The sequence below is a fragment of the Ursus maritimus genome, unplaced genomic scaffold, assembly GCF_017311325.1.
Source record: "Ursus maritimus isolate PB19 unplaced genomic scaffold, ASM1731132v1 scaffold_7, whole genome shotgun sequence".
NCBI classification, from domain to species: domain Eukaryota; kingdom Metazoa; phylum Chordata; class Mammalia; order Carnivora; family Ursidae; genus Ursus; species Ursus maritimus.
The window spans coordinates 9,382,175-9,405,097 of NW_024426885.1; the positions used below are offsets into that span (position 1 = coordinate 9,382,175).

General features: G+C 52.6%; 1 protein-coding gene across 1 annotated transcript in view; it reads right to left on the reverse strand.

Annotated features, from left to right (window-relative positions):
- Nucleotides 1-2,590: 2,590 nt before the first annotated feature.
- HTRA1 (HtrA serine peptidase 1) overlaps nucleotides 2,591-22,923 on the reverse strand; it is a 52,146-nt gene continuing 31,813 nt past the window's right edge. Inside the window, exons 4-9 of the mRNA XM_040624481.1 lie at nucleotides 10,206-10,400; nucleotides 9,137-9,169; nucleotides 7,653-7,767; nucleotides 6,484-6,541; nucleotides 4,664-4,759; nucleotides 2,591-3,300 (exon numbers count right to left, since the gene is read on the reverse strand). Coding sequence (XP_040480415.1) covers nucleotides 3,132-3,300; nucleotides 4,664-4,759; nucleotides 6,484-6,541; nucleotides 7,653-7,767; nucleotides 9,137-9,169; nucleotides 10,206-10,400 — 666 coding nt within the window. The 3' untranslated portion in view covers nucleotides 2,591-3,131. The remainder of the gene's footprint in view (nucleotides 3,301-4,663; nucleotides 4,760-6,483; nucleotides 6,542-7,652; nucleotides 7,768-9,136; nucleotides 9,170-10,205; nucleotides 10,401-22,923) is intronic.

A 22,923-nucleotide genomic window follows, 5' to 3' on the forward strand; every position in this document is an offset into this window, starting at 1 on the left:
CCGGGAGAGGTGTGGGTGAGCAGGAGCTCTGCAGGAGACCGAGAAGGGGGAGCTGCCCCCCCACCAGCCAGCGGGGCTGTTAAGGGACCATGGAGGCATCTGGAAAGGGCCCGGAGGAACCACACACCAAGCAGGCTGCAGGCCCCCATAACCACCTTCTCGAAGTGGGGATGGACCGAGACTGGCACAGAGGTGGAGGGGCTGGGAGTCCTCGTCCTGTGAAGGGGAAGATGGGCTGCCAGCGCCACACATAGGCCAGGGGCTCCGGCCCCCGGGGCTGAAGTCCCAACCCCCGCTTATTAGCTCCGGGACTTGAGCAAGATGCTTCATTTCTGCGCATCAATATCTTCACCTGTCAGAGGCGATAAATACAGCATCCAGCTCAGGGCTGACCCGAGCAAGGAACAGCTAATAAATGTAAAACGCTCAGCGAGACATCTGACGTGCGGCAAGAGCCCCACAGATGTTCGCTGTCGAGGTTGTCAGTTGAGGAACAAGGGCAGGCTGATAACAACAGAAACAGTAGCACGTGCCCTCATGGTTAACCTTCACAGCTCCAGGGCCAGCAGGGACCTTTCTCATTCCCTCCTTTACCTAGGGGGAAACTGAGGCTCAGAGACATCAGTGACTATTCATGTTACTAATACATGTTACTAATACATGTTACTAACATTTATCAAGTGCTCACGTTACTAATATTTATCAAGTGTATTAACTCATTTACTCCCACAACAGCCATAGGAAGTAGTATGAATGGAAAACAGGCACAGAGAGGTTAAGTAACTTGTTCAAAGGACACACAGCCAATGAGATGCTGACCATGGTTTGGTGTTTTGTTTGTTTGTGTGTTTGGGGACAGGAGTGGCAGAGGGAGAGAGAGAATCCCAAGCAGGTTCCACACACGCACCTCGGAGCCTGACATGGGGCTCGATCTCACAACCCTGAGACCGTGACCTGAGCCAAAATCAAGAGTCAGACGCTTAACCTACTGAGTCACCCAGGCGCCCACAGACCATAGATTGGAACCCAAGTGTATCTAGCTCCAAAAATCATGCTCCTTCAACTCTAGTCCGCCTCCCAGGCTGTCAGGCTCAATTATGTTGCAAAAATCTCCATCAGAAGCAAGAAGAGGAAACCAGTGTTCTAAGAAGGCCTGTGAGCGCCTACAGCGTGCGCATGCTGTGCTGGGGGCAGCAGCCCCCACAGGACCCCGGTGCCACAGGTCAGGGCAGCCACGGCACCAAACACAGTGTGTCAGCAGCGTGCCAAGCTGCCATCCTTGTATGCGACCCCATATGCCGGCAAAACTCCAACCCCACCAGAGCCCTGCGGCCCCGCAGGAGAGGCTGCCGAGTGTTTACAGAGGGCTGAGCCTGCGGTCTCCAGGCTGACGGCTTCCAGCAGAACCTTCTGTGATCTCCCCAGTGGATGACAGCTGGAGCCAGATGGGCTCTGGCCAGGGCCGTCTCTGACCTCAACGCCACCCGGTGCACCCTCCCCACCTGGGGCAGCACCTCAGCCCTGGGGACCACCCAGAGCTCCAGGCCCACCGGGAAAACTTCTGAGGATGGAAACGTTCTCTGAGTCATCACCTTCGGTGGAGAGGGAAGCCATGCAAATCCCGCCCCAGGAGTGAAAGGACTGGCTTCTTCCGCCTTTCGAGGTCGTGTAAGCACAGAGCACAGGGACGCACCAGACTTGCCAGGCCCGCCGGGTGCTGTGGGGGCCTCGCTCAACTGGATTTCCCCTACACTGAACTTGGGAGTTTGTCCACGGCCTCTAGTTACAAACTGGACCTTGGAGACCTACTGGTTGAGGAAGGATTAAGCTCTCAGTCCAAAAAAACTGAACCTCCCCCCTGTCCAGAGCCCCCCTTTTTCCTGGAACAAGTGGAAAGCCTTACCCTCTGCTCCTGGTATAGGGCCTCCTCTCTGGTGTGCGCTCCCCACAGGGACGCAGCACCCGGGCTAACTCCAAGCTAAGTTTCTGCAACAGTCTACACGGGTCCAGCCTCCACTCCTGCAAGCTTTCAGAGAGACCAAGGCCCCTCCAGCTGCTTAAAGCTGCACCTGATTGAGGGCAGGTGGAGGGGAGCCCTGCCCTGACCCCGCCCCCAAGACTTAAGGTCCAGTTCTTATGTCAGAACCCAGGACAACTGGAATCCACTTCAGCCTGTGCTTTCTGGGGACTCAGGACAGGAGAGTTCTTGGGTCACAGAGGGCCTGGGTCCGTCCTGCTCTGCACTGACCCCTCTCTACTTAGCACCGTGTCTGGGACAGAGCAGAGGCTCAGGAAATCTTTGTTGACTGACTGCATGATGTCTGGGTCAGCAAATTCTCTTTAGTCTGAAAAGCTTCCGACGCAAGGGCAACTGTCCTCACACCCCGTGTCTGAAGCCAGCGTGGCCGAGCACGGTTCGGAACACCGGTAGAACCCCACATGATGATTTTGACATAACTGGTGAAGTCTTCAGGCTCGGCACTGCATGGACATTGTGATTTAATGAGGAGCTGCTGCTGACCTTGTAATCATCTCCAAGAGACTGCAACCAGCTGTTCACAGGGAAAGGGCAAAGAAGCACGCCAGGAAGCAGAGTATGAATACTTTAATAGCTCAAACTCAAAGTCATTGTGCTCCCAGTTCCGAAGAGCTTCCTAAGAGGCGACTCTGGCCATTTTGGAAGCCAATGTTCACCCACCCGTGATCTCCGGCATCGACCTCCTCTGGGTGCTGACTGGGAGGAAAGCATAAACGTGCCCAGAACCATCTTGGCTCCCGTGGGACCTTCCTCCATCTATGCGTTACATCAACTGTCTTAGTCGGACTAAGATGACGACTCGGTAAAAGGAAGAGACAAACGTTGACTGTCTAAGCGGGAACAGCCCAAGCTGGCAAGGAAAAGCACACTGCGTACATAGGATACAGAAGGGCGAGCTTCTGCCTGCGGGTCTACGACATTACATTTGTTTTGCCTGCAAACTATCAAGAAGGATTCTGTTGGCCAGGTGTTTCCACTGGACAAGCAACATGGTGGTCCCGTTCCTGGGCGTCCCGTGCCACCAGCCCAGTCATCGTGCATCGTCCACGGGAGAGTCTTTGAGGGAAACATGAAATCCGGCTCATGCCTCTACCTACGGGTCGATTTCTTCCGGAATCACTGTGATCATAATATCTTCATTGCCCCTGCGGACAACCATGTTCAGGGTGTTCTCCTTTTTAATGACGTCGCTGACGTCATTGGCAGAGACCACAGACTGTCCGTTGATGCTGATGATGACATCATTTTCCTTGAGCCCACCACTGTAACACAAAGGGAAACACAGGCTTAATGCTTCCATTACTCCTGGTCTATCTGCCATGGAGGGTGCTCGACCGGACATTGACAGGGGCACAGCTTAGAACCTAGAAGCCCAGAGCAAATCAGGTGAGGCAGGGGTTAACTTATGTGAGAAGGCTTAAAATACCAATGGGGTCCACGATTTCCTTTTGACAGTTTTAGGCCAAGTCATCGATCATGTCCAGTCGGAGATACTTCCCAGAACCGGTATGACTGGGTGACAGACTGACCCCAAAGGAGGCAAGGATGTGTCATATACCACCTACCATGTTCCATGACCGTGGCCAACTTGCTTGTAATGGGTGTCACAACTCAGAAGGCAGTTCCCAGGGGAGCAGGTGGAATGGTTCTATTATGAGGCCTTCCTTTGATTTATTGCTGAAACTTTCACTCTTACGTACGACAGTGTCAAATAAGCTATTATGGCCCTTAATGGTCTAGCACAGCGCCCGCAAACTTTTCCCCTAAAGGGCCAGATAGGAAATATTTTGGGCTTTGCAGGCCATCTGGCGTCCATCACCACTCACTCTACTGTTGGAGCCCTAAAGCCACTGCAGGCTGAGTACGACTACTGAGTATGGCCCAGGTTACTGGCTGTGCTCCAGTCGACTTCACTTACGGACCCCGAAATGTCAATTTCATATAATTTTTATGTATCATAAAAAACTACTCTTACTTGAAGTGTTTTTCAACCTTTTAAAAATGAAAGGCTATTCTTAGCCCACGGTCGTATAAAATTATAGCGGGCAGTGGGCCAGATCCAGCCTCCAGAGAACAGGCTGTGGGCCCCTGGTCTAGCTCTTCTCTCTGCACGTTTTGTCAGGAGAGGTAACAAACAAGGACTGCTGGTTGAGCTCCTTTTTTTCGTGCTACTTGGATGTTACCTGTGTTATTTCCTGGAGGTGTGGACAGGTATGGCCTGACTGGTAACAGACAGAGAAGCCTTCTTTGCGGGGAGAGGTGTCCATCTGGGGGCCTACGATGAGACCACTGCCCAAGATCTCAGGGACACCACCCCTTAAACCCTCTTTCCCCAGCCAGGCCTGCTCCGGAGACTCAGGAAGAGTTCGATACTGCTCTTTCCAACCTGAATGACCCCTCATGAAGCGAGGATTTTTGAAGACAGGAAGCACCCTTTTGCTGATGGATATTGAGCTGAATCAGGGCAGAAGGTCTGGCTGGAGAGACTGACCAAGGATGTCCAACCATGTCTTCAGGGATATCCTCACAACCACCTGAGCCGGTACGCAAAGAACATAACCTCCTCCCCACTGCCCCCCGGGAACCACAAGGTCATCAGGCAAAGGGAAGATAATTCTAACTCACGCTTCTGCTGGGGTATCAGGAATGACTTCGATGATATACGCTCCCGAAAGCACGTCCGGGAAGTCTCGATGGCGGTCCTTCAGCTCTTTGGCTTTGCTGCTCAGGAGGAAAAGCACCGACGTTCACAGTAAGTAACGAGGGGTCTCGCTCGCCTGAGACTCGGCTCTCACCCTGCTTCTCCTCCTGTCCCTGATTTCCAACATAAAATGCCTCCAGGAGCTTTGATTCTGCTTGAAATCGCCTATCTACTAGGCTCAAAGATTTACTGGCTAACAGGAAGGGCAGTGCTTTATCATTACTATGACTAAGTTTACTCATTAGTTAATGTAGCTACCAGAACTTAAGGAGTGAGTATAATACAGCGGTGGACCTGGTTTGGAGCTCCAGCTCTGCCACTTGCTGTGTGTTCCCGGGCAGTGCTTAACCTCTCTGTGCCTTAGTTGGCTCGCCTACAAAATACGAATAATGACGATACTCTACGGCATAGGGCTGTTTTGAGGATTAGGTGAGATCGTCTGGATGCAGGACCCGGCCCAGTGCCTGGTGCACAGCAAGCGCGTGATAAATAGTGGCTAGTGTCACTGTGGCCAATGACCACTGTCACCGCCCACCGATCCGAGCCTTGACACACATTCAGTCACTCGGTCCTCACCGCACACCCAAATGCCTGCACTGTTATCCTTGTCTCAGAGAGGAGGAAACTGAGGCACAGAGGTCAAGTCGTTCCCAAGGTCCTAAGCCAGGAAGTAGCAGAGCTGGGACAAGCACGCAGGAAGCCAGATGCCAGGGCCGAGATTCCGTCCCCATACCCCTGTCTCCCACGGTTCCAAGACAAGTAACTGATTCACATTTTAGTCTTGGCAACTCAGTCCCTACCCGGGGGTGCCAAAAATGGTGCCACCATTCATAATACGCATCTGAACTATAGTAATATAGTCACGATTAATTAATAATAAGGTAATTACGATAATTAATGTAGTAATGCCTATATTAATATGTTCTGCTCTTTGCTGACTTTACCTACAAGCGTTTCAACCACGCCTTTTGTTACCAGGACTCAAGTGATGATACCAGACTTTTTCATCAAGATTAAAACAGCGGTATGTTATGAGGCTGGCAGCCGCATGCCGCACCTTCCACCAGCTTGGGGAAAACAAGCCCATCCGTCATCGGGGCCTGACCCAGCATTCCGGCAGCCACAGCCCACGTGCGGCAGGGCTCAGGAGCGGCGGGGCGCTCTGGGCTGAGGGAGGCACTTGGGGCACTCCTGGAATGTGGGTTTCAACAGAACAAGTGGTGAAAGGAAGGCATGAGGGAGAGTGACCAACATACCGCCCTGTTCAGGGCAGCCTTCAAAGAGGAGGGCAGAATCTTCTAGAAGGAGGGACCTGCTCCAAACACAACACACACACACACAGAAGGATAAAACCAGAGGCCTAGGCTCAGGGCCCTTCCTCTCTCTCCTGATGTTTCTCAAATTTTTTAAATTATTCTTTAAAGACTCTATTTATTTGAGAGAGAGCAAAAGAGCATGAGAGCAGGGGGGAGGTGGAGGGGAAAGAGGCAGAGGGAGAAGCAGACTCCCTCTGAGCAAAGAGCCCAATGTGGGGATCGATCCCAGGACCCCGGGATCATGACCTGAGCCGAAGGCAAATGCTTAACTGACCGAGCCACCCAGGTGCCCCGATGTTTCTCAATTTTAACCAGAAACTGGGATGCTTAGGGCAGCATAAGGTTTCTCTTTCACAGTGCGTGAGAGCCTTCTGAGGTTCAGGTTTATTTAAATCTAAGACACAGACACCGAAGTCCTGCTTACCCACCTGGAGGTGAGTGACATCATTCGGATGCCGATATACTTCTTCTTGGTAATGGCTTTGCCTGGTGTGACAACAAAAGGACAAGAGGTCAGCCTAGGTGGCAGTTGTCCTGGGGACACCAGGAGCTATGAGGGTCAATCCCTCGGTCGGCAGTGTAAAGTCAGGCCCATTGGGGTACACTGAGGCTGTGGTTCGGATCCCGTTCAGAACCCCTACCTGCCCTGGGACCTGGGAAAGTCCCGTCGCTTCAGTTAAGGGCCAAAAACCTAGAATGATACTTACACCTCTTTGCCTTATCCTGACATCTGATGAAGGTTCTATCCCTCCTATAAATCCAGAATATGACCCCTTCGTCCCACCCTGGTGTGGGTGACTGGGAGAGCCTCTTACCCAGGCCCACGGCTTCTACCCAGCCCCTCTAGCAGTCTCCACCCACCATGAGAAAGACTTCTCAAAGACATCCCCCAGATCATGAGATTCCCTGTTTCCTGTTGCACATGTGGACGTGTGCCCTAAGGCCTTCACCTTGGCCACTGTGACCCTGGCTGACCTCTTTCCACATCCATCTGTGCGACTCCGCACGTTCACCGCACTCCAGCCACAAGACCCACTCGCTATGCTCTGCCCCCAGTGGAGGCCTTGAGTCTGCTATTCCTGGGTCTGGAATGCCACCCCCCACAACCCCGCCACTCCCCAGCTCGCCACCCGGCTTCGTTTGCAGGGAAGCATCACTGGTATCTGAAATCTTGCCTGTCTACGGTCATCCTTCCTTCTCCCCCAGGCAGAAGGTAAATATTACACATGCCCCCGCGGAGCCGTGCAACCCCCGGCCTCACCCCAAGCAGAAGGATCAATAACCGTTTGTGGAATGAATGATGTCCCTGAATCTCAGTTTTCTCAGCAGTGAAATGGGACCAATACTTCCCACCGGATAGGGCAAAGGAACTTAATGAAGTAAAACGATGTCTAGAAACCACTTACGATCATGCCTGGTATATACAAGACTAAACCATATGAAACATGCATGGTCAAGGGTCCAACACCTGTGACCTAATCCCAGGGGCCTAACAACGTGCAACCCATCTCCTTTCTGGATCTGAAAGGCTTGGCTTCTGTCCAGGTGTGTGGTCTTCCTACCGGAACCTCCCGAGGCTGTGAGGGCGGCACTTTACCTTTGGCCTGTCGGTCATGGGACTCGGTGAGGAACTTCTTAATCTTATCAGATGGGATTGCAAAGGAGATTCCAGCTGTGACCTTCAGGGTGTTAATCCCGATCACTTCGCCGTCCTGCAAAGCGAGATGGAAACAGCCTGCTGAATCCATGAAGGCTTGCCAGAAGACACGCACCGAAAGCGAACGGATCATTTGTGTGAAGGAAGTCTTTGAGCTGCTGAGTGGGGTGGGGGAGCTGGAGGGAGGACCGCCGTGGGGAGGCATCGCTCGGGCAGCCGGAGCCATGCTTAGCAAGGGGAGCTGGGACACACAGCAGGCTCGGTCCTCAGGGACCACCATGCCATAGGAACAGCCTGAAGCAGGGAGCTTCCAGGTGCTTCTTTGCTCCTTTCCCAGGGGATAGTCTCAGAGCCCTTTAGGTGGCTGTCCACACCCGCCGGCTTCTTCCGTTTCCAGGGATCTTCAGATGCCTCTGCCCAGACCAGGGAGGACCACCTCCGCGCTTGGGGTTCCCCGGAAAATGCAGCGCTGTCTGGGCAGCCCTGGAGGCTGCAGGGGCCGCGGGGTACCGCCCCCTCACGTCCTCCGCGTGTCACAGACCGGCTTTCAACCACAAAGGAAGCCAGTCTGCAGGACGTGCTTCGGTTCGAGACAGGCTCACCGTTCAGTGAGCACTAGTCAGGAAGGGCAGGCTCGCCTCACGTCACTCGGCCGTCGTCCTAACGCTACTGTTCACGGCTTGTGCAGTCCAGGCTGAGAAGGGGAAACTGCCTAGCGAGCCTCCATCCCTCCTGGTACTTCCCGCAGCACTGGGAATTCGGTCCCTGGCACCGAGAACCTTCCAGGAGGCACGCCCGCCCTGGGCCCTGCTAAAGATGGCCTCAGTTTCATAGAGGGACGTGAGAATAGAGCTGGGGGACCCCTGTACTGTGTGGGCCTCACTCTGACAGATTCTCAGGCTTCCCTTTTCGTGCGTTTACATATTTAAATACAGACGGAAGTGACATCTCTGTGAGCGGGGGCAACTCCTCATTCCAGGCAGGTCTTAAGGGAGGGCTCCCGGCCAAGACAAAGACTGTGGACGGGCCAAGCCAGCTCCTGCAGCGGCCTGGAGACCTCATTTGAAGGCCGGGCCTTTCTGTAACAGGCTGGAACTGCTGACACCTTCAAAATAAAGGCCTGCTCCTCTGGCTCCTCCTGGATCGGACCTGAATTCCACTGCATTGACTTGGAACTCTGAAACACAAGCGTGTCTGCTGGTATAACACTTCCAACCCCGACTCCAGCAGGCCTTACTCTTTCCAGAAAAGATAAGAAGGGTAATTTGCAAGGATACAGTACATTCAGAGATTTCACTTTAAAAGAATTAGATACTGTGCTTTGGCAAGTTCATGTCTGAAAAGAAAGCAAAAAAAAAAAAAAAAAAAAAAGAAAGAAAGAAAGAAAGCATATACATAGATTTAAAAAAAAAAAAAGGCCTTACCAGGTTTACTAATGGGCCTCCCGAGTTTCCATACTGAAATTAAGCAAAAATGAAAAGGTTATGAGTTCATGTCTTTACATGCCCCGAAGTACTTCCCTGCCTGGCCCCGCCCCCCCGCCCCCCACTACAGATTCTTTTCTCGGATTTGTTCCTGTCGACCTAATATTTTGCTGGAAAAAGGGACCTTAAAATTTTTCAGAAAGTCTTGGATATGCCATAAATGGGATTTTTTTTTTTTTTTTTTTTTTTGGCTCCAAAGCCCAGAGGCCAGCTATGACCTCCTGACAACACCCAACACTACTTCCTTCTCCTGACAACAGCCTGGCTGCCAGCTGGCTCGGGTGTTCCAAATCTGCGCCGCCCTCCCCCCACCCGTGATCCCTGCTTCGCTGCTGGGGCTGGAAATCCACATGGTTTGTTCTTTTTCCATTACTTCATGCAGATCACAAGAAAGTTTGGGAATAAAACCTACTAGAGGCAGCAAGTGCATAGAACACACTTTTTCTTATTTATTAAACAGATGTACGTGGGGGGAGGGGGCAACACTGCTCTTTAGAAACGTCAATCCTGTAAAAAGACAGCTGAAGGGGAAAAAATGTGATTTAAAAAAGATTCCATTGATGAAATGGTGGGGAGCAATGCCTGGCCTCCTTAGACATCGGACGGTATGGGCCTAACGCTCAGACTGTGCCCCAAGGCAGAGTGAACACCTGGGGGCAGGGGGCGGGGAGGGGGGGCAACAGTGTCTGTACCAGGCCAGGGGGAGCATCCCTTCTGCACAAAGCCTCAAAGGCAGGTCCACCGAGGGGCCTGGAAGCAGAGGAGCCATCATGGCCCCTCGGGTGGGATGGGGAGCTCCTCTGGGCTGCAGACCTTGGCGTATCTGAAGTCCCCTTCGCAAGAGTCCCTGGAGCCCTGGACATTGCTAAGGATGAGGACCACCCCTCAGCCTCATCTGCTCTAGGGGTACAAAGGGCAACTCCTTGGCCGGCACCTCGAGGGTCCTGACTCCACCCCTGGCTCCTAAGCCCGGCTTTCCGCACACCCGGGCCGACCCCGCGGGGCTCACGTTGATGATGGCGTCTGTCTGGATGTAGTCCATGTCCGAGTTCCGGAGCCCCAGCTCTTTGCCACCGCGCTGGGTGGTGCTGACGATCCCGGTGGTGACGGTGTTTTGCAGGGAAAACGGGCTTCCGATGGCGACCACAAACTCCCCTGGCCTCAGCTCTGAGGAGCGGCCAAGCAGCAGGACAGGCAGCCTTCCCTGGAAGCACAAGGGTGGCATTGCTGCATTTGGTTAACAGAACGGACAGACGCACAGACGTCGGGGAGTGCCACGCAGTGACAGGCCTTGTGGGAAAGTGAGGTCAGGCCCGTCACCCCTTCCCAGGCGGAGGCCACGCGGCCCCTTCCACCCACTATCATCGGCATGTTGCAAGCTGTCGTGGGGCCAGGGACCACTGAAGCCACTGGCCAAGGAAAACACAGAAGGTCACGGGAGGCCATCTCGGGGTCACACATCTTGAAGCTATCAGCACAGACTTAATGAAACCTTGAGGCCAGGACACAAAGTCTGGATTTAGGGCAAGGCTGCCTAAGGCCGTCTGAGAGAGTGAAGAGGCCTGGAAGGTTCCTGAGCCCACATACCCCAGCGTGGAAGGAAGGTTGGATCGGCCCCCACTTATCAGAGGTACACCCGTCCGGAGCCCTGGGGAGTCGGGAGCCCCGAGGGCTGGAACTGCACGGGACCCACTGGGTGAGTCTCCGTGCTAAGGACAGGGCAATTCTCGTGAGGGGCAGGGAGGCGACTGGGGCGGCAAGGCATCCAGCGCCCCCCACCCCTCCACCAACACCAAGACCCAAGAAGTAGGCTCTCTCCTCACCTGGAAAGACCCTCCATCAACCACCTCTGCTCCCCCGCCCAGGTGAACTGACTAACCCGACAAGCCCTGTCCCCGATGCGCTCGGAGGGCTGGGCACAGTCAGAAGCTGCAAACGAGTCTTCAAACTAAAACAGGACGAAATCAAGCCAGCTGGAGTGGCCAGGGCTGAGGAGAGCCGGGCTTCCATCGGGAAGGCCTGAGGCCCTCCCCCTCCCTTCCTTCCTGAGCCAGGCAAACCTCCTGAGTTCCTCTTGCCTTTGTTCCCCAACAAGACAAGCAGCTGCCCCAAGGGGACCAGGCCCAGGAAGCCAAGACCCCGCCCCCGCCTCAAGTGAATTGCACTTCCAGCACCTTTCTGTTTGTCCACCTCAAAAAAGAAAGGAAGAGGTGGGGGGCGGCAGGAAGGTGGGGTGAGTAGGACCCAGCGGTTACTTTCACATCTGCTTGGACAGGGATAGTGCAGACACCAGCGGATGGGGTGAGGGGGTGATCCCTGGGCTATTTCACAGGCGGAGAAATGAAGGCTCCACGAGACTAGGTGACTTGAGACAGAGCAGAGACTCACCCCCGGGACTGCGACCCCGAACCTAGACTCTCTCATCAGCTCCACAGCACTATGCCATGAAGGCCCCCGCCCACCCCAAATAAGGAAGAGCTGGGCCACAAAGTTCAAGGAGGAAGGAATGTTGAAGACAGGATCTAAGATGGCCTGAGAAGGAATGCCCCTGAGGGCACAGCCAGTGAGAGGCCCAGGAGAGCTGTCAAGAGCACAGACTCCTGGCCAGGCCTGATTAGATCAGGCCCGAGGTCTTTCATCCATTTGGAGTTTATCTTTGTGTATGGTGTGAGAGAGTGGTCAAGTTGCGTTCTTTTGCATGTAGCTGCCCAATTTTCCCAGCACCATTGATTGAAGAGACTGTCTTTTTCCCACCAGATGCTTTTTCCTGCTTTATCAAATATTAGTTGCCCAAAGAGCTGAGGGTCCATTTCTGGGTTCTCTATTCTGTTCCATTGGTCTATGTGTCTGTTTTTGTGCCAGTACCATGCTGTCTTTGTGATCACAGCTTTGTAGTACAGCTCGAAATCCAGCATTGTGATGCCCCCAGCTTTGTTTTTCCTTTTCAACAGTTCCTTGGAGATTCGGGGCCTTTTCTGGTTCCATACAAATTTAAGGACTATTTGTTCCAGTTCTTTGAAAAATGTCCTCGGTATTTTGATCGGGATAGCATTGAAAGTGTAGATTGCTCTGGGTAGCATGGACATTTTAACTATGTTAATTATTCCGATCCATGAGCATGGAATATTTTTCCATCTTTTTGTGTCCTCCTCAATGTTTTTCAAGAGTGATTTATAGTTTCTAGAATATAGGTCCTTTATGTCTCTGGTTAAGTTAATTCCAAGGTAATGTATGGTTTTTGGTGCTATTGTAAATGGGATGGATTCCCTAATTTCTCTTTCTTCAGTCTCATTATTCGTGTATAGAAATGCAACTGATTTCTGAGCATTGATTTTGTATCCCGCCACATTACTGAATTGCTCTATAACTTCTAATAGTTTGGGAGTGGCTTCTTTTGGGTTTTCCATATAGAGTATCATGTCATCTGCAAAGAGAGACATTTTGACTTCTTCTTTGCCAATTTGGATACCTTTGATCCCTTTTTGTCGTCTGATTGCTGTTGCAAGGACTTCTAGTACTATGTTGAATAATAGTGGCGAGAGTGGGCATCCTTGTCGTGTTCCTGATCTTAAGGGAAAGGCTTCCAGCTTTTCCCCATTGAGAATAATATTTGCAGTAGGCTTTTCATAGATGGCTTTTATGAGATTGAGAAATGTACCCTCTATTCCTACACTCTGAAGGGTTTTAATCAGGAAAGGATGCTGTATTTTGTCAAATGCTTTTTCGGCATCGATTGAGAGGATCATATGGTTCCTGAGTCTTTTCTTGTTGATATGATGTATCACGCTGATTGATTTGCGAATATTGAACCACGCTTGCATCCCAGGTATGAATCCCACTTGATCGTGATGGATAATCCTTTTAATGTACTGTTGGATTCTATTAGCAAGTATCTTGTTGAGGATTTTGGCGTCCATATTCATTAGGGAAATCGGTCTGTAATTCTCCTTTTTGAGGGGGTCTTTGCCTGGTTTGGGGATCAAGGTAATATTGGCCTCATAGAATGAGTTTGGTAGCTTTCCTTCTGTTTCTATTTTTTGAAAGATGCAGCCATTGCACTACTGGGTATTTACCCCAAAGATACAGACGTAGTGAAGAGAAGGGCCATATGCACCCCAATGTTCATAGCAGCATTGTCCACAATAGCCAAAGCGTGGAAGGAACCGAGATGCCCTTCAACAGATGACTGGATTAAGAAGCTGTGGTCCATAGATACAATGGAATATTACTCAGCTATCAGAAAGAACGAGTTCTCAACATTTGCTGCAACATGAACGGCACTGGAGGACATAATGCTTAGTGAAATAAGTCAAGCAGAGAAAGATAATTATATGATTTCTCTCATCTATGGAACATAAGAACTAGGAAGATGGGTAGGGGAAGAAAGGGATAAAGAAAGGGGGGGTAATCAGAAGGGGGAATGAAGCATGAGAGACTATGGACTATGAGAAACAAACTGAGGGCCTCAGAGGGGAGGGGGGTGGGGGAATGGGATAGACCGGTGATGGGTAGTAAGGAGGGCACGTATTGCATGGTGCACTCGGTGTTATACGCAACTAAGGAATCATCGAACTTTACATCAGAAACCAGCGATGTACTGTATGGTGACTAACATAATGTAATTTTAAAAAAACATTAAAAAAAAAAAAAGATCTGGCCCGAGTTTACAACCACTCCGGTCCTCAGTATTCTCACCTGGAAAATGGGAATACCATGGAACACCTCTCTCATGAGCCGGTCGTAAGAATGAGGTGCCAAGACCCGAACAACTCTTAACTATCGCCTGGCTCGTTGAAGCGCCATGTTAGTGGGACAGGTAAGCGTCACTTACGTGCTGGTAATTGTTGCCGGCATGGGGGTCTGTGCAGACCCCACCATCTAAACTCCCACAAGCTAGTCCATGTCACCCAGCCTTCCACCCAGGAAAAGGCTGGTGGCTCGGGGCTACCCTAACAGGGACCCCTGGGGTCACCTGAGGCCAGAGTGTCCGGTGCTGCTCTGGAAGGGGCAGGCCTTCCGCCCTGCACTCCCCGAGCTCCTCAGCGTCCAGCGGCACGCCAGCGAGCTCAGCTCGGCCTGTTTACCCTGGGCCCATGCCAGCCACCCCTGCCAGCAATGATTTCATCCGACAGCCACAGTGGGTGAGCGAGCGGGGCCGGTGATGTGCACCGGGCCACTCTGGAGGAGGCCCACTGGGGACACTGCTGCTCCTTCAGGGCTGGGCAAGGGGAAACATGGCAGCGAAGGCTCCTGGGGCTGGGTATGTCTGGCTGCCCGAGATCACCGTTGCTTTTCACCAACTTCAAGGCAAAGAGATCAAGTTCAAACAGAGAGGTGGGCCCAAGCCACATCAGCTCAGCCACAAACTGGGATCCACATCAGAAAGTTCCGTGGGGCATGACCGTGGAGATCCTAATTAGCCCTTAGGTACCCTCTATCCCCGCCCTCCACCTCCATCCCCTCGGAAGGGGTCAGACGCAGGCTCCCAGTTCTTGGGGTTCAGAAGCAGAGGGGCCTAAAGACGACACCCCCTGAGCTCTTCTTTTCCGAGTCTGAGCTCAGGCCCAGAGGACGAGACAGGGAGGCAAACACTTCTGGGGCAGTGGAAGCTGTGAGGACAGAGGAGGGACACCCCGCTGAGGGGAGAGCCCCCAGGGCCTGTGTGCTGCCGGCTGCCGTGCCGCGCTCACTGGGGAGGGCCCGGACCTCCAGCACACTGTGAAGTTGTCACACTCAAGGGACCACAGGGGCTTGGACAAGTGGACACCAGGGATACTAGCCCAGAGTCTCCCCAAGAACCAGTCCTCACTTGAACAAAACAGGGGGACATCTGACCCCAAGTGGCCAGTCAAACCTGTACTGTTGGTACCCATAGGCAACATCAGCTCTGCCTTGTATAAGCTTTTATTCCCTCCAGCATCTTCTAGGTCATGAAGGACAATCGTAGACCACAATAAGCAAGCGGACACATCCCAAGGGGGCGGGGCTTTTAATAGGCGGCCTTGATTGACGTTAAAAGAATGCACCTTCTATCTCCCAGCGGACAAAGCCTTTCATGGCCACCAGGGGCGTTGGCGGGCGTCCCCCCATTTTACAGAGGTGGAACTGAGCCTCAGACGTGGGGTGGCTCCTCCCAGCGAATGAGCAGCCCGGCTAAAGAAGAGAACAGGCTTCCTAACTCTCGCGTTAACCTGGAATCTCACTGTGGGCAGAATCTTTGCAAGGGGGTGACAGGGGATGGACACGTGGGTCAGGCCAGACTTACAGCTCTCCAGGAAGCTGACATGCCTTTTTGGGGCCATGTGGTCCCCCGCTCCCCACAGGTGCTGCTGCCCCACGAGCATCAGGCTCTCCGGCTGTTCCAGATCCAAGTGGGGCTCCTCGGAGCTAGTCCTCAGTGCAGGTCTGTCTGCTCAACGCAGCTATACCTGTGGCTGGCCAAACTCGCACTCGGTAACTACTGAGCGTTTTTACTCCATAGCTGTCTAGACATACGTTCCACGGAGGGCCTGGGGGAGATGAAATGCAGACCCGGCTGCGAGCGCCAAGCCACCCCTCCGGCTTGACCTGCAGATGGGAAGCACCGGTCCGCTCACTCCTGGCTTCACCCCGCAGTGCCATCTGAAGGCTGGTTCCCAAGCCACCCACATCAAAGGTGCCCCAAGGCTCCCGGAGCAGACACTCGGCCTGAGTCTCCTTCTGAAGTGGCCCCCCGCCACAGGCCCTGTCGGAGAAGCCAGCCCCTCTCCTGACAGCCACTTCCCACAGCTCACCCCTCCGTGGAGCCTGGCTCGCAGCACGCCTCTGAAGCAAAACACAGACATCTCTCCTCCGCTCGGCAGGAAGTAAGGGGGCGAGCGGCTCCCATTCCCGTGTCAGACTCTCTAACCACCGGGGGGATGAAATGGTAAATCGGGAGTGCACACCACAGCAGCGGGGCGGGACAGCTCGTACATGACCAAAGCAAAATCCCCAGGCTCCGTAGCGGAGCCGAGAAGGAAGCCTTGGGGGCCCTAGCCGGAGAGCATGGGGCTCGCATCTGGCCCAAGTCCTTCGAGGTGCGTCCATCGTGCTGCCAGTTCTCATGGTCACGCTCATGCCCATGAGAGGCGGGGAGGCTTTCTGCAAGGTGACTCACTAATGCTCAAGGACGTCCTCACCCCACCACCACGAAGAGCGACTTTAAGAAAACGTGAATCCCCCTAACACCTGGGTGTTCAGCCCACTACCACCTAGGCCAATGGAGAAGCAGCCCAGGTGAGGGTATCCGAAGTCCTGGGTGTGGACTCCAGACTCACCACGTCTGTGTTAAATTACTGAATACTGGCCATAGGCAGGATACTACTTGTGTGGCAGATTTAATGCTAAAACTTGGAAGAGGTTGGTGCATAGCATCATCAAGGAAGGCTCACCCATTCATTTAATTACAACAAACAAACAACCCGCAGGCCTGGCAGCACTGCTCCCGTGAAACACCACCAACATGAAAGAGAACTTTCTCAACAAGCGTCCACTGGGCGTCTCCGATGGGCTGGGCACAGCGAACACGGAAGATCAATCAATCCATCCGCGCCTCCCAGGCCTACTGGCTGATGGGTTGGAGTCACGTGGCAGTAAAAAAAGACAAAGTCCAAATCTCCCTTGCCGTGGTCAGCTCAGTCCAGAATGTTCCGTAAGGGCTAAGCACTTCAAAGACTCCCGGCTATGCTTCCTTCTGCCTGATCCACTTGAGCCACCTCCATGCCAGCCGCAGGTAAAGACACGACTATGCCCAGGGGAAGTGAAAGGATCTTTTCTTCCCTGTGTGTCTCTTTCAAAGAGCAAAGAATTTGGGGCCTAGCTCCTTCTTCCTCCTGGGTCATCGGCCAGCAATTAGTCATAATGGCAGACCCTCAACCACTCTTCAGCAAGGGGAACACGGCCCCCACGACTGCCTTAGCCTCCCCAGGATTTGCCTGTGTTAGGAGGTAGGTCACGGGAGGAGGGACCAGGGCTGTACCAGCAGGAGGAAGGCTGTCTGCTGTGGACGCTGTGGAGGAAGGCCACAGGGAGGCGGCCGTCAGCATCCACCCAGGCTTAGGGGAAAACGGGTCATTTTAGAGCAGCAATCCTAATACTGAACTCTGTTTGGGAAGGGCTCTAATATGCTCCTTCATGCAGGTTTTTGGGGGTTGGGGATGGGAGCAAGAGGAGAAATCTGCTTTGAAAAACAGTAATGGTCATGAGGGCCCCTGGCTGGCACAGTCGGTTGGCTGTCCCACGCTCAGGTCATGATCTCAGGGTCGTGGGATCAAGCCCCACCGCGGGCTCTGTGCGCAGTGTGGAGTCTGCTTAGGACCCTCGCTCCCTCTCCCTCAATCTCTCTCTAAAATAAATAAATCTTTTAAAAAAAGGGGGGGGGATGCCTGGGTGGCTCCATCGGTGAAGCGTCTGCCTTCGGCTCAGGTCATGATCGCAGGGTCCTGGAATGGGGTCCCACATCGGGCTCCTTGCTTATCGGGGAGCCTGCTTCTTCCTCTGCCTGCCGCTTCCCTGTTTGTTTTTGCTCTCTCTGTCTAATAAATAAAATCCATAAATAAATAAATAAATAAATAAATAAATAAATAAATAAAGTAATGGTCACTAAGTATCTGTGTTGGTCAGTGCCCGACACAAGGGATCTAAGCAGAGCCTGGCCAAACCCACCCCTCGTACACATGCCCTACGTGCCTCCTGCTCCGTCGTTCCCTCAGCCTTTACAGACAGCCACTCGGTGGGACAGATCGTCCTGCCTGTTCTGCTGCCCACGTCCCCACAGCTAGGTGGTGGCAGTACCAGGACTGGAGTCCTCCCCGTGCCTCCAATCCAGGTGTTCTCTCCAGCCTACCCAGCCTGCTGCCCAAACATTCAGAGCACAGGACCTTTGCACAGCGGCGGGTGAGGGCAGCAGAAATGACACCCAACAAGGCAGCTGGAGAGTTGAAGGACAAGCAGCACAGAAACCAGCCAGAGGAGGCCTAGTGCACAAGTCCTCCAGTGGAGGGCCTGGGCCGTGCTGTCTCTCCGATGCCGGGAGCCTGAATGGTCCTCAGACAAGCCCGGGCTGGGGCCTGAAGGCAGGCCTGTGTAGTGCCCCCATCCTACCCCCCTGGTTCGAAGACTCTCCCTGGGGCCTGGACTCATGCTGAAGGTGAATCACAACCCCCTGGAGCCCCCAGGAAGAAAATCTGGGTGTGTGCTGGGTAAGGTCCCTGGGGGATGGCTTGCTTCGGGCTGCTTCTCCAGCAGCAGCCAAGGGTGCTGCAGAAGCAAAGACTCAGACAAAACTCACAGACACACCATATGCACACACACACACGCACACAGGCACACACACAGATGCCACCTCAGCCTCCGCAGATCCCAGGAGCACCCTGTCCCGGGCAGCAGGACAGCTGGGCTTGGACCTGGTCCTGTAGTAACTCACTCTGTGACCTTGGGCCACTTGATGGACTTCTCTGAGTCCCGGTTTTATCACTTCTAAAATAAGGTTGTTGAGGCTGGTAATGTCCAAGGTCATCCCAGCTCTGACGATTAGGGTCCTTTCCAAAAGACCTGGCTGATTTCCAAAAAACCTATTAGCAGATGATGGTTCAATCGGTGAGGTCAAAACAGGCACCACAGTCCTTAATAAATCTCTTTTCATACAACCCCCGGCAACGGGCTCAGATGAGCCCACAAGCTCGGGCCAGAAGCGGAGAAGGGACTACTGGAATTCTCCAGATGCTGGCTCAGCCAGAAGTCAGCTAGAGAGGCTCTGACGGCAACGGCCTATCAGTCTTGCAGCTTTGGGCCACACTGGCTTTGGCCTAATGGGCCTCGAGTGCCCACTCCAGTGCTCTCTCCTTTCCTAAAGCTTGCAGGGAAGGGCAATAAAATAAACCAATAAAGCTAAAAGGGAAAAAAAACATTTTTTTTTTAGCCTAATGAGGCAAGTGGACTACTTCTTTTTCTTCCTTGGAAAGTATAAAGTACTTCTGTTACAAAAATATTTTCTGTTGCCGAATCCGCAGGAGCCACGGCCTCCGCCAGCCACCCAGCACGCTCGTTTTCAAGGGGCTGGGGCTTCCAGGCTGGTCCTGGGTGTCGGCTGAAGCTTGCTTCAAAGGCTAATGTTGCAGCGGCTGGCTGGGACTCAACGGAGTGATTCAACGTGCTTTCTGGAAACAGTTATGCTAACCTTTCATTTTCTTTTAAAAATATGTGATGGAGAAAATAGCACGTCCCCCATACCCAGCAAGAAGCAGAGCCCTAGAACTTGCCTGCTTCCCGCGGAAAAGCAAAAGAGGCTGCTGACGCATCGGCATCTAAGACTGTTCCACCGCTCAGGTGGGGGAGACAGGAGAAGCGGGGGGTCGGGGGAGAGAGAAAGAGGAACGGAGCACGATCATGCACAAGAAAGAGAAAGAGCAAACACAACCACTTTCGTCCTCCCTGTTTACGAACCCCACCATAATATTTAGTCTCCTTCAAGCTGGATCAAGAAACATGGGCATTTTGAAAATTCCCTTACTCTTGTTGTTTAAACCACAAAATGTCAACGGTTCTATATGGGAGCCCAGCGGCCAGTAACTACAAAATTTGTGGCACCCAGAGGAGGCAAATCACTGTCTCCACCAAGCGTAACTCTGGTCTTTGCATACGCCAGTCCCTTTGGTCCCTCCGCTTCCATCCAGTGACTTCAACTTCACGGACGTTGCTCCAAGAGTTTTTGGCCAATAAATGTTGATTAAAACAAATCGATGCATACGAAAGTGAAAAATGAAAGAATGAACAAACCAGACTTTAAAAGATCCTTCCCAAAGGGACAGGGGGTGGTCTCTCTCCGGTCCATTCAATGCACAACGTACAGCAACCACCCCATGTCTGTTGAACTGAACTGGCTCCTCGCTCCCCGTGACCACTTAGAGCCCCTGCTGTCCTGTATGCAGAGAAGCCCAGGATATACCTTTCCTTTCAGATTTATGCTTAAAATTTTTTACAGATGTATAATGTACCACCTCCTCAACATAAAAATAATCTGAGATGGTCAGTGGCACAGGGCCTATTATAATACATTAATTAACATATATTCATGGCATAAAATGGGGTCATAGAGAATATTCTAACCACAAATGGTTTCTATGAGCTGCCCTGTAGCCAAAGCAAAGAGGGAAATACCATGAGTCACACACTCTCCTTATCAGATTCTGGTGCCTTAAAGAACAAAAGTGACTCATTAATTAGCATGCGTATTAAATAATCAGTCCTCGATTCACCAGAATGTCTTATTTCTTCCTCACCATAGAAGGTGGTCATGATGACTTTAGGAAACCAGTTTTGGGAAATTGCATCTAAACTGTTATGGAAAGAGGTAACCAGTTCATTACAAAGCCTTTGCACCTTCAGACTCTCAGGAGACTGACTACATAAAAAACCAGAGCTTTCCAGAGTATATGACTAAGAATCCCCAAGAACAAGGCCAATAAGAAATGTAGACAAGATGCAGAGATGCCAGCTAACCAGAAACGTCGGCTTGGGTTCTGAAGGGCTCTAATAAACTCACTGAGAAATAAGTTTGCACTTGGTCCAAGGTCCAGGTCCTCCAGGCTTGCGCCCTAATCTTCCCCTCGGTTGGCTCTACCTGTCCTTCCTGTCCTTCCTGTCACCCCAAACGTAAGCTTCCCTGCCTACACTAACTGCAGAGGCCTCCCCAGCCCCCGGTGCTTTCTACCTCCTCTGTTCGTTCCTTTTCTGCACTTGTTACCGTATTTATCCCACTTTTCCTGTTTCCCATCCTAGACTCTCATCGCGGGGTCCCATGGCTCTCGTGCACGGCTCATACACGCTCAGCACCTAACACTGTGTTGGGCCAACAGAGACGCTCAGGAAATACAGAATCCAGGAACGAATAAAGAGCCATCAAAGAGAATGAACAAAGCAGACCTTAAAAGATCTTTCAGATTTGAAAGTGGATAATCATTTTCAAAACATCTTGGAATTCTACTGATAATGCAGAGAAATGAGCAAACATAAGGTTTCTCTGCTTAATCCAGCAAAAGCGAAGCAGCGGCAGCAGCAAAGAAACACAATTTGAGCACATGTGTGCACGCGCACACACATACACACCCGCCCCGAGAAAAAGAGAAAATGAAATCAGCCTCTCTGTGCTCTCCCCTTTGGTCACCAGGCGCTTGGGTCTTACGAGCGTCCTTGGCCTCCAGCGCGCTCAGCTTCTCTAGGACAAGGTGTTAATTGTCTTGCACTGGGGTTGGCCAACATCGTCTGGGAAAGGCCAAAGAGTAAGTACTTTCGGCTTCATGGGCCATGTGGTCTCCATCCTAAGGACTCAGCTCTGCTGATACAGGGCAAAAGCAGCCACAGACTCTAAATCATGGGCATGGCTGTGTTGCAATAAAACTTTATTTACAAAAGCAGACGGAGGGCCGGATTTGGCCTGCAAGCCGCAGCTGGCCAGCCCTGGACTCTCACACATTGTTACATACTCAGTAAACTGTCAAATGCAAGCAGCGTGTGTCTGTAAGTCCCCTCCCCCCTCAGCAAAGGAGACAGGAGACAGTCCGGATGGGGCACCTACCAATTCAGTCCCAACAACCTGGGAACTGCTTTGTCAGAACCATAAATAAGAGTCTTAATCCAATTCCCTGAAGACAGAGCGCCAACGTGAAAAAAGGCATTACCATATTAAGAGAAAAACATAGCCAAAGAATTTCCTTAACAATCAACTAAGTTCTTGAACGGGGGCCAGAGAACACACAAGGGCTCCGGTTTTGATAGTTGGGGGAACTGAAACATTTTCACATTCCAAACGGAGCTGCAATCAGAGTGGAAGGAGCCACGTCCCCATCGGCCTCTGGACAAAGGCGGTGCAGAGGAATGAGGGCCGGCCTCCACTTCGCTGCCTGGGTTTATATTACCTAATGAAATATAGATTCCCACCCTCTCCGAATGGTAAGAATCAATACAGTAACAGAAGCCTTGTAACATCAACAGGGGCCGTGGCGTCCTCAGCAAAGGCAACGGCAGGCAGCCCTCTAAGCTCTGCGACAGAGGCAGCGAGACCACAAAATGATCCGTACAGAGGGACTGGGGAAAAGAATCCAAAATGGAAAAACACAGAAACAAAATAAGAGGGTAACTATGGCAGTGCGATCCACTGCCCGGGCTCCCAGTTGCTTTACGAGGATGAGTGACAGACTCCAGAAGATGCGAGGCCATTCCAGCACAGGCTCTGCGTTATCTGATTCACTCTTGGACAGCTCACGCGGCTGAGTCAGCGCCTTCCGACAATCAGGTTGCCTAAGGAGAACTGGCCGGCGGGCTGCTGTGAGTCACGCCGAGCACCGCACCACCCCCGGCCCTCGCCACCGTCCCAGCCCACCTGGACCCTCCTCTCGGAGGACCCGGGGCAGAGTCACCCCGCACCGGGCCAGAGCTTGAGACACAGGCCTGGAGAAGACAGACGCTATTGAGCAGCGGCTGGGACCCGTGCTTGGAAGGCCCAGGGCTCCCCCACACCAACACCCCCTCCCCCGGCCCAGAGTGACCCCTGTCCTGAGCTTCACGGATCAGAGCTGGCGCCTCTTCCTGCCCCAGTGGCCACTCAGCAGTAAAAGGACCCTCTATAAACAAAGCAGCCCCCCGCCCGGGAGTCTTCCTCTTCAGCCACTTCAAACGGGTTTGGCCTGTAGGTGGCAAGGGGCCCGAAG